Source organism: Aphanomyces astaci (assembly GCF_000520075.1).
Source record: "Aphanomyces astaci strain APO3 unplaced genomic scaffold supercont1.62, whole genome shotgun sequence".
Classification (NCBI taxonomy): domain Eukaryota; phylum Oomycota; class Saprolegniomycetes; order Saprolegniales; family Verrucalvaceae; genus Aphanomyces; species Aphanomyces astaci.
This window is the reverse complement of record NW_009798325.1, coordinates 124411-135471: the sequence shown is the minus strand read 5'-3', so window position 1 is coordinate 135471 and position 11061 is coordinate 124411. Positions and strand designations below refer to the sequence as shown.

Sequence of the window (11061 nt, the reverse complement as noted above, 5' to 3'; positions counted from 1 at the left end):
GAAAATGGATCAAAATATCAAATCAAAGAGGTTTACCGCGAATTTTTGAAGCAACGTCGGCACAGATGCGGCCGCCGCGGATGGACTCCTGGCCTTGCGACCATATGCGCGACACAGTAAGCGCATGGCAGTGGAACTGGGCAGCAACACGGACGATGATGCCGCGAGGGAGCGTGCCGTTGCTGGAGGCACCAAGCAGAGTCTCGTACACTGCATGACGCTCGGCAGGGCGTAGGTGCCGCTTGCCATCGCGGGGCTCGTTAGACGGTCGAAGTGGGTCGGAAGCGCCGTGGGAGAGTTGTGGCTGCATAGTGGAGTTAGTTCGACGAGAGAAGCGGTGTTGGCTGGAGAAACGATCGTGTTATGAGCTTATTCTGATGACTTTTCGTCAGCGCATGCGACACACAAATTTTGGCGCCCAATATCTCATCAACCAAAACGCTCTAGAAAGCCCAGAAACTATCCAATCATAGCATAGATCTTGCGCTTTCTAATGCACCAATCACATCGCAATTTGGGGCTAATTTAGAAAAATGCCGCCAATAGAAAGTCGAACCTAACAACTATTTTGGACCAGAGTAGTAGTCCCGTCTGGTAACCTGAAATAGTACAAAATTCTGGCCCATCATTTTTGTGGTCGAATTCAATAAATCTGATAGAATTGAATCTATGTCTTGCTTGATGAGTTTTAACAACCCAAATGCAATAATTTCAAGTGGGATTTACTTCTTCAGGAACCTTTTCCCTCCATTTTGCAAATGGCATTTTTATCCGAGTTTGCCAGAAAATGGAATATTATTTTTGAAACGTTACCAGACATACCCCCAATGTTCTGCCAGCACGTTTATGGTATTTACGTCACTACTCGGAGTACTACGTAGTACTAATTATATTCTACAACGCGCATCGCGTTGTTATCTATAATAGTATATACACTGTAATCTCACGTGGACATACTGTATATATATCCTTCTTGTACCTTGCCAACCCTCGTGAAACCCATGTGTTTGGATGATGAAGCGATAATTCTATTACTATGTATCTACCGTATACCTTATGATCTGTACCCTCGAAAATGTCAGTAAAATCTGATCGAAATTGATACAACTCAATACCAAGGACTTACGAAACATCCGGTTAATTAACCGGTAAATAAGGGGGGGCTCCTCGGCCTGGTTCGCTTCGCTCCCGGCCTCCGGTGCTCCCAAGGATTATATAGATCATTGCTGTGATACTCCATCATTCTCTTTCAAAATAAAGTATGAACTTCACTATCGGAGTGTTGATCTTGTTTCGTAAAAGGGTAAATACAGTATGTATCAATAAGGTGGTCTGATTTCTTTTCAATGCGTTCGGATTGGTTACTTCTACTAATTCGACTTGTTTAATTGGCTAGAACGAGATAATTGGACAGTTTTGACCAATATAAAGCGACTTGGGTATAGCCTTACCAAATCGTACTTTATTGACACCATACAGTAATTTGGGTACAACTCGATAAGGCAAAATCATGGGTATACTGACTGATCCATAAGGTATACGGTAGTGTAGTGTGATTAAGATAATTGGTCGATGTTAATCATTGTAATAATTCCTATTACTAGTTAATACATACGACGTTGTCCTATTGGTTTCGTAAACTAACTCGATTTCGTCCGGTCAAAGTGGTGCAGTTGCCCAAGCGTATATCGAATCAACACGCCATACACCACCACGGAATGCACGACTACAATCAAACACCGAGTTATCATAAAAACCAGCAATAATCTATATATATTTCATATATCCACTGCCACTGAAGACTGCTGTACCCGATACTGTACGTACATAAAACAAGCAACAGGGGCGACGCTAGTAGGTCCTCCATTTGCGTCGATGTAAAGCTCGACAAGACATTGTTGACTATATGTAGCACCACAAGCTGGCCCAACGACCGAGTTTGAATGTACTGGAGGCCGTAAAAATAGCCAATTTCAATGCCAAAACATAGCTGCATGGCCACATACAAGGCGGAAAAGTTGGCATGGCGGACATTTAGCAAGTGCGTGCTTCCAAATAGCACACTCACGACGCCCACAGCTTGTTTCGGGTACATTGGCAGGCTACATATACATATATATATTATATATATATAAAAACGAGCCAAATAGAGTGGTGGTGTACCGATTCACGACAAGGTGAAAGGCCACGCCACGAAATACCAGTTCTTCTTTAATAGGAGAGAACAAGAGGATCTCAAGGACATGCTGCAAAGTCGAGTAGTTGCTCCATGTAAACACCCAGTTGTTGGTCCAGTATTGCCAGCTCACAACCACGGCAAAGCCAACCACTTGATATGCTATCAAAGCTAAGGCCACCGACGACGACATTGATATTGGCGGCCACAGGCCCAACCTATGGCAACGATTAGGTACTCGAGATTCGGGAAGTAGGTACTCGGGATTCGGGAATTAGGTACTTGGGATTCGGGAATTAGGTACTTGGAGGTACGAAGTATACATGATCGAAAATGGACGAGTATATAGTACCGTTGAATCCAAGCTTGCAGCGACGGCTGGTGAAAGTTGGCCGCTGACCGACGCAACACGTACAGACACACAAAGGTGGCGTCCCATAGGCTTTCCCATACATTTGGCTTGGATGGGGGGAGCGATGGATTGGACGACAGCACGACGGTGGCAAGCGCATGCAATGCACTTCGACACACCACGGACAAGATCATGGCAAAGAACGTTTCACCGAGGAATGCAATCACTTCCACCCATGCCACGATCGCTGCTAGTACCGACCCCTGTAGCTTTGTCCTATTGCCTGCACAGCAACGGACGGTCAACGGCGACGATCGTGGAGGATAGGTGTCGTTGTACCATCGATGGCGGTGCCAGACTCTTCGGAGGGAGCTATCAGAGCCATCAGTCCATTCTCTAACGGGTCCACTGGTGGAAACAGCAGCAACGACGGCGGTGGTGCCGGCGATGTCGTAGCGCCCACGTTGGATGATGGTGCATCCACCGCCGGTGGCAGTTCGTCCCGGGTCGTCATGTTTGGCGTCATTTTACGAAAATTTATCTAAATTCCCTTGAAAACAAAGTCAAATATATCGTCATATGATTGGCTATTATTCATCCCCCTGCACCAATACCACCTGTCTCCGGTATGTATTATTATGGCAGCATTCAAGTTGGAGTAGTTGACGAGCCAATGAAATTGCTTGAATCTGAAATTCCAACCAATGGTAGCTTGGCCCAGTTCAGCAATTTCTATGTAGCTTGATTCGTGTTGTGGGTTTGGATTGGTCGATACTTCTATCGATTTTGTGTGTCATATATACCAAACACTCGAATTTCGAATCGACAAATATATATATATAACGTTAACGTTAGTATTTGAATTCCCTCGTAACTTGCTGGTTTGTCCAACGTGTGCAAAGTTGGACGACCGAATCCACTATGTAGTACTAGTACCTTTTATACAGTATGGGTGGTGCATGATTATCCTATTATCCAAGCCCCATCCATACTGGTACACACACCCATCCATCCATACTGTACATATACACCTACAGACCTACCCATACATATTTGAAATTGGAGTGTTTGGTCCATCGAGTATGACCAGCATATCGCCAAATAATCGGCAATCAATCATCGATGATCTATCGATATACGACCAATCCAAACCCACAACACGAATCAAGTGGCCAATCAAATCATCCACCATGCTTGGACCAATGTTCAACATGACTGAAATTCGTGTGACTGGAATTAGTGTGATCCACGAATCAAGTCAAATCCACCACCATTCTTCGACCAATGTTCACCATCGTGTGTGTGACTGAAATTAGTGTGAGACTCGACGATCTGTAAGTCAACAAAATCGAGTCTGTGCTCGATTTAGCAAATCTGCCCCAAATTCCCCCAAATGTTGGGCAAAAGTCGATTAGTCGTCCCTATCTCTCTCGTTTTTATGGGGTTGAAGACGACGAAGTTTCTTCTTGGTGAAAGTCTTCGCGCACTTGGGTGCGGCGCGCGTAGAACGTGTCGAGATGCTTCTTGGGGATTTTCTTGAGCAGTTCCTTGGGGAACGCGCGAAAGAGAGACCACGCCAGGTCGAGCGACTCAAAAATATCGCGCGACTGGTACGGCCCTTGTGCGATAAATTTGGCTTCAAACTTGTCTGTAAACTTGAGGTACAGATGGTCCTCCATAGACAGAGCTTCTTCGCCCACCACCGCCTTCATCGCTTGCACGTCTTTGCCCGTGGCATAACTCGCATACAACTGGTTCGACACGGCCGAGTGGTCGTCGCGGGTCATACCGTCGCCGATGGCGCTCTTCATGAGGCGAGATAACGACGGCAACACGTTGATGGGAGGGAAGATCTGGCGGTTGTGCAGTTGCCGATCCACGTAAATCTATATCATAATACAAATATATATCAGTGTTTCGAGGATTTATATATATATATATTGGGCTTTCGAGTGAAATTTCATCGTCGTCGTTTCTCGGTGCAATTTTATTTAAATCGATTTGATTGGCTACTTCAGAGGAGCTCAACATTATTAGCCAATCAAAACCCATTTCACCATGAAATTCAACAACCAATCAGATCGATTGTGGATCGGTTTGGTCGGCGCAAAGATTCGATTCCACCCCCCCATCCCCAAATTTGTATCAAATCGACAATACAAGGAGAATAATTAATATAAGCCTTGATTCAAGTTCGTTTCCAATGGAAAAAATCACATCTATATATATATATATTGGGGATTGGTTGTTGGACGAGTCCCGAGGTTTTTCCACAAACGAACAATATAGAAAGAAATACTAGTTAAAAAATGACCAATTCGGGAGGATCGGTGGAATGGGGTCCCGACTTTTCGACCACGTCAATCATATATATATATATATATATATATATATATATGGATATGTCACGATATAGATATATACAGTATCGTCGGATACAAATATTTTAGTTATCTACATTGAACACGGCACTTTCAGATATTCAATAGAGAGAATTGTGTTTTGACATGGTATGTATGTATGTATATATATATTGGGACATATATATATAATATCATTAATATGAGTTCCCCCCATTGGAGACGGCATCTTGGACATACAAAAGGTCCAGGTATTCAAGAGAGAAAACAATAGAATTGATTTTGGCATGGTTTAAAGCATATATATGCCATCCCAAAAGTGCAAATTCCACAGATTTCAAATCCATATATCCATCGGATGATTCAACCACTGCCCTATAACCTCCTCAGATATATATATATATATATATAGATTCAAATCACACAATATATATATATATATATATCAAATAGACGCACCTGGCCTTCGGTAATGTACCCCGTCAAATCCGGAATCGGATGCGTAATGTCGTCGTTGGGCATGGTCAAAATCGGCAATTGCGTGATCGACCTATATATATATATATCAGCCACGATATATATATATATATATATCAATCAGTCAATCAGGCACGATATGTCTCCGATAATCGTCCGTTAAAAACACTCTCCATCATATCCGAATGGACATGTTGGAGTCTGGTATAAAAAAAAACCCCAAAAAAAACCATATCCGATATGACCCATCATCCTAGGTATACCGCATTCCATATATCGATGATTCCGACATACCCGTTGCGACCCATGACACGCCCCGCCCGTTCGTAAATGGTCGACAAATCCGTGTACATGTACCCAGGGTACCCGCGCCGCCCCGGCACTTCTTCGCGGGCGGCCGACACTTCGCGCAGCGCATCGGCGTACGAGCTCATGTCCGTGAGGATCACCAACACATGCAGGTCGCGCTCATATGCGAGGTATTCCGCGGTCGTAAGCGCCAACCGCGGCGTGATAATGCGCTCAATCGTAGGATCATTGGCCAAGTTCATAAACAGAGCCGTGTTTTGCATGCATCCACTCTAAAATTATAAAATAGAATATATATATCGTGAGTGTACAGTATATATTATTATGATGATACACCGTAGACATACATGTCGACATATCCACATACTGCAATATCATCATATCGTTTTTGGAAAGGAAATCGAGAATAACCTCTGAAAAAGAATACTATTTTTATTAAAAATATCAAGCAACATACACACTTGTCAATATAAAGTAATAAGTGTACAGTCAGATATTTTTAAGACGATGCAAATACGAACGAGGATCGGGTGTGAGTATTTATCGGAACGGACATGGACCTTGTAACTCGGAACCGACAGGGGTGGGATTCCACACACGTAATATATATATATATATATATTGTCCAGCATTTGATTCAAACCTTCAAGTCGGGGGATATCATCCTTCATATTGGTGGCAGACAATCGATATAACACGACCAATCAAAACCCAGATATCAATAATGAAGTAGCCAATCACGCTTCGACCAAGTATCGTCCACATGTATTTAGGGGAAACAGTCAAAAGAATAAATGTATAGACCACACGATGATATCTCGAAACGGACATGGAACGTTCCACATGATTGGGAATTGAACCGTATTGGATATATCGACAACGATATGGGGAAATACCCCATGTTCAAACTGACATGTGATAGAGACAGGGTACCTCTTCGAAATCATTGCGGAAGAAGCGCGCGGTTTCCATATTGACCCCCATGGCCCCAAACACGATGGCAAAGTTGTCTTGATGCGAGTCCATCACGTCCTTGCGCTGGACAAGGCCGGCTTGGCGGCAGATTTGCGCCGCGATCTCGTTGTGCGGCAACCCCGCGGCCGAAAACAGCGGGATCTTTTGGCCACGGGCGATCGAGTTCATGACGTCGATGGCGGAAATGCCCGTTTGGATCATCTCCTTGGGGTAGTCGCGGCACGACGGGTTGATGGGTTGACCTTGGATGTCCAAGTAGTCCTCGGCGACGACAGGCGGGCCGCCATCGATGGCCTTCCCGGACCCGTTGAACGCACGCCCCAACATTTCTTCCGAGATGGGCATCTTCAACACGTCGCCCGTGAACTCGCAATGCGTGTGTCGGTTGTCAATCCCGTCCGTGCCTTCAAACACTTGCACCACGGCCTTGCTCCCTTGCACTTCGAGCACTTGCCCTTGTCTACAAAAGTCACGGCATGCTCGCTTTAGGGGGATGATCAGGGATATGGCAAGCAGCATACCGCACTTCGCCCGTGGACAGCGTCAAGTTGACGATTTCGGCGAACTTTGGCAACTACCACGACACGAACAAAACGATCATACACATGTCGCTTGAATGGAGATGCAGCATGTTCTGCTGGTTCGTTACCTTGACGTTTTCCAGGATGACCAGCGGCCCGTTCACCCCAGAGATCGTGCGGTAATCTATGCACGTTCGTTGTCATGGCACAGAGAAGGATGCATCCATGGTTGGTATGTACCGATGCGGGGCTCCACGTAGTAGTCGCGCACGACGGCCTTGGCATTCACCTCGAACAGCTGCAGATCAATCGACTTGCTTCCATGGCCTCCCTTGTGACTCATCTTGGTCTCTTCGCTTTTTGAAGTCACTTTATGGCAGCCCCAGGGTGAGGTGGAAAACGACATTAAATCTCACAGGGGGGACATTTCCCATACAAATCCACGACAGTCGCTCCCTCCTAGATTCGATATTCCGGATATGCACGCAAAAGATCCGGATACCCGAAGATCGCTTTTTTCGTTTCTGGTTTATCCGGACGATTATGTGATGATATAATAAAATACGACTCAAGTATACTTTGTCGCATATAATAATATAAATCGAAATTTCGATACTTCAAGGAAGCGATTCTTGTTAGTCGCATCGGGGAAGGAGGGGAGCATGGTGGTGATTCGTGTCGCGTGGCCGTTGGTGCAGGTACGTTCTCGCTCGAGTGAACATGCCCACCATCCCAAGGAACACGATAACGACGCCCACAAACACCAGCCAGTCCTTGTGGACCGAGTTCGTCCATGACGTGGCAGCGTGAGAGGAGCGCGTCACGGGGTTGTGGCCGTAGCCCACGCAGTTGGCGTAGTACGCAGGAGTCCCAGCCCAGTCGGAGAACAGTCCCACGAGTTGCAACTCTTGTACAAACACATGCATCGCTTCCAACGCAAACCCTTCGTTGTGGATCGCTGGAAGCACCGATTGGTAGTACCACGTATCATCTACTACATCGTTGGCGAGAACCCCCTGCCGTTCGAGCGACCACCCGATGATGTCGAGGCCGGCGCGGCGGGCCTGGAGGCCAATCTGGGACGCGACCAACCGTCCATGTTGCATGTCCAGGAGCGCAAAGAGCGGCGGCGCCCAGATGCGGATGCCTTGGTCGACCCAGGCTGCAAACGTGGCTGCATTCGGCGCAGTGGCCATGGACTGCATGCTGTCCAACAACACGGCGGTGTTTGCAAACGCTGGCTCGTTTCGAACGACGTACAAGACGTCTTGTTCGAAAAACGATTGAATGTACACCCGAGTGGGGGGAATAGAGAACGTCTTGTACGTGTCTAGTATCTTTTGCACAAAGGCAGGTCGTGTCCAGTTGAAACCGCCGCCGACAAATGCCTTGGCTTCCGGCGTATGGCGCACTCCCATGTGCTCGTACAGCTCGATCGAGTCGGCTAACGTCATCAAGGTGCCGCTGGTGACGCCAGCGTACAACGTCGTGCGGAAACCGGGGGTACCTGTCTGCACATACTCCTCCACCGTAAGTGCCTTGGCATTGAAGCCTTCCATCTTGCCGCGCAGCGTCCTCCATTCGGCCAACGTCAGGTCGGAGGTCCAGCATTCCGCGGTAGCTGGCGCATTCGTGTCGGGGTTGTATGGAGTGAACGGTGTCGAACACTTTGACGCGAGGGGGGTCAATAGGATGTTAGTCGTGTAGTGCAGGTCGTTCTGGGCATGCCGACACACTAGTTCGTGGTCTTTGGTGAACGTGACGTCGCATTCGATCGTACCGGCGCCCAGACGCGCCGCCGCCACTGCGGACTCCCGCGTGTGTTCTGGAAACTGCAACGGCGCTCCGCGATGGGCGAAGGCAAACGAATTTGGAGTCATGGGTTGGTCGGCGCATGCCTCTAGCGTAGCGCGGAGTGGCGACGACGCGGCGAGTTGCGAGATGAGAAAAGACGGACGAGGACCCGTCGAGATGAGCGTCGTCGGGCCGGGCAACGAGGATGCAGCGGTGACGTCGTCGACAGAAGTTGCCAGGACCATGATCGGTCGGCGCGGGTGGTAAAGGCGTGTGAAACGTGATGACAACTCGACGAATCCTGTGAAACTGAACGTAACAAATGCTAATTTTGAAGTGTTGCGCCCGATTTGATCAAATTTCGCAAGATTTTGACGAATTCTGCAGTTCTCGAGAATCTGAATACTACTTTAACCTCATGCGGTATTTAACGTATTTTGGTTTTGGGTAATTGTACGTTAAATAATAAAACCTCTACTCTTCGATTTGGCCAGTTGGAAGTTTTTAGATGACGTACACCATAGTATTCACCTTTTTGAGCTCGGAAATACAAATTCAGTATGTGAGTTTGAATCAGGGCAAATAAAATATCAAAGTTGTAGGCACACAAACAGGTGATGGGTGATTTGCCGAAATTTAACCTTGTATTCAGTATTCGAATTTTACGCCTTCGATGAAAAACAAAGTTATTGATTTATAGAGCAATATTATATGTATGCAATAATAATATTTTACAGGTCATACTTGATTTGAAAACACGCGAGCCCCTCTTTAAGTTAGTTCTATTCCCATCATACGGTTTTGAAGGTATCACTTGTTGCAGGGTTTTATTTTCGGGCTGCTCTGGATACGATGTCATAAAATTATGCCATAAATGGGTTTTGAGATTTTGCACTTTTTGACCAAAATACCAAAACAAAATGTTTGAGAAACCGTCTGGATCCACATGATGAAACTGTCATCTCGCTGAAATTTGATTGCGCGCGAAAGTTACACGCAGCTCGGATGAAGGTACAACTATGTGTGCTCCGACAGCGCCTTCGGCGTCGTCGAAGGCGCGTTCTTGACGGGGCCATGTAATGCTCGAAGGCAACGGGATGCCTTCATTGACGGGGCCATGTAATGCTCGAAGGCAACGGGATGCCTTCATCGAAACCTTTCGGCATTCCGTGGACTCGACCTCGATGAACGTGGCGATTTGCGCGGCACACGACGAGTCTTGATTTGAGCTGTTGCATCGTGAACGGTGGCCTTGAGGTTTTCGACGAAACTGGTTTGATAGACTGTCGAGCCTTTTCGGTCTATTTTTTTATGCCATAATTTCGTCCTTTTTGGAATTCAATTTTGGAATAAAAGCATTGTATTTTGTGGTATCCAGACGACAAAAATTGACGACTTTGTCATTTCTACATTTTATGGAGAAATTCGCTATTTTATGGCATAAGGGCATCCCCACCGGTGCGACAGTATAATCAGACTGTAAAATACCGTTTTACAGTTCCTGTATTTTGATTTTCGTCAACCCCAGCGGTAAAACTGTAAAACATCCGAATAATATTTTTATCCGGAATTGAACGCCTGGTGCGGACGGGCAGGACGACGATGAGGACATGGATCAAGCTTGGGAGATTCTTGGTTTTCATCAGTCTTCTGCGCGCCCTAAAGGCTCTATTGCCAACCGCCAGCCAAACCTACCACGAGATAGCGAGGCTGCGCATGCTCGGATTTACCTACTACTTTGGCCCCAATCCAATCTACGGCGAAGCCAAGTTTCGCCGTCGTTTTCGAATGGCCAGACCGCTGTTTGAACGAATCATGGACGGTGTGGTGATGCGCGATGAGTACTACGGACGGCCTTGGCTGATTCCATTTCTGAACCTACTGATTGTTGACTCCATAACGCACATGATTGGACAAAATTTTCGATTGATAGCATGTTATTGGCTAATTCGTCAAAACTGTATTTTACAGTCGCGACTGTAAATCTGGCCGATTTGCCGTCTCGCGGTAAAATTTTACAGTTTCCTGTATTTTACAGTCGCCCGGTGGAGAGGTCACATCAAAATAATTCGAAAATATTTTCTCACCTCCTACTTC

General features: G+C 46.4%; 3 protein-coding genes across 3 annotated transcripts; all 3 read right to left on the bottom strand.

Moving 5' to 3' along the window:
- Positions 1-1569: 1569 nt before the first annotated feature.
- Positions 1570-3050, bottom strand: H257_14771 (hypothetical protein). Its single transcript, XM_009842657.1, has 5 exons — positions 2868-3050; positions 2529-2811; positions 2164-2394; positions 1828-2102; positions 1570-1726 (listed from the first exon to the last, which is right to left on the bottom strand). Exons 1-5 carry the CDS (start codon positions 3040-3042, stop codon positions 1641-1643), a joined length of 1050 nt encoding a protein of 349 aa, XP_009840959.1. The 5' UTR covers positions 3043-3050; the 3' UTR covers positions 1570-1640.
- An 801-nt stretch (positions 3051-3851) lies between these two features.
- On the bottom strand, positions 3852-7539 carry H257_14770 (V-type proton ATPase subunit B). Its single transcript, XM_009842656.1, has 7 exons — positions 7411-7539; positions 7299-7354; positions 7171-7223; positions 6608-7109; positions 5660-5946; positions 5348-5438; positions 3852-4414 (listed from the first exon to the last, which is right to left on the bottom strand). The coding sequence occupies exons 1-7, from the start codon at positions 7511-7513 to the stop codon at positions 3965-3967; spliced, it is 1542 nt and encodes a 513-aa protein (XP_009840958.1). The 5' UTR covers positions 7514-7539; the 3' UTR covers positions 3852-3964.
- A 191-nt stretch (positions 7540-7730) lies between these two features.
- Positions 7731-9312, bottom strand: H257_14769 (hypothetical protein). Its single transcript, XM_009842655.1, has one exon. It carries the CDS (start codon positions 9207-9209, stop codon positions 7806-7808), a length of 1404 nt encoding a protein of 467 aa, XP_009840957.1. The 5' UTR covers positions 9210-9312; the 3' UTR covers positions 7731-7805.
- Between the last annotated feature and the right edge of the window lie 1749 nt (positions 9313-11061).

What these genes read in the sequence shown, in the direction of transcription:
- H257_14771 (XM_009842657.1), bottom strand. Translation starts at nt 3,042, where the DNA reads ATGACGACCCGGGACGAACTGCCACCGGCGGTGGATGCACCATCATCC. An exon ending in CTGCAAGCTTGGATTCAACG is followed by an intron (nt 2,395 to 2,528) that starts GTACTATATACT and finishes TCGTTGCCATAG; the next exon opens with GTTGGGCCTGTGGCCGCCAA. An exon ending in TTTCACCTTGTCGTGAATCG is followed by an intron (nt 2,103 to 2,163) that starts GTACACCACCAC and finishes ATGTATATGTAG; the next exon opens with CCTGCCAATGTACCCGAAAC.
- H257_14769 (XM_009842655.1), bottom strand. Translation starts at nt 9,209, where the DNA reads ATGGTCCTGGCAACTTCTGTCGACGACGTCACCGCTGCATCCTCGTTG.
- H257_14770 (XM_009842656.1), bottom strand. Translation starts at nt 7,513, where the DNA reads ATGAGTCACAAGGGAGGCCATGGAAGCAAGTCGATTGATCTGCAGCTG. An exon ending in TCATCCTGGAAAACGTCAAG is followed by an intron (nt 7,224 to 7,298) that starts GTAACGAACCAG and finishes GTGTCGTGGTAG; the next exon opens with TTGCCAAAGTTCGCCGAAAT. An exon ending in CGTGTCATGGGTCGCAACGG is followed by an intron (nt 5,439 to 5,659) that starts GTATGTCGGAAT and finishes ATATATATATAG; the next exon opens with GTCGATCACGCAATTGCCGA.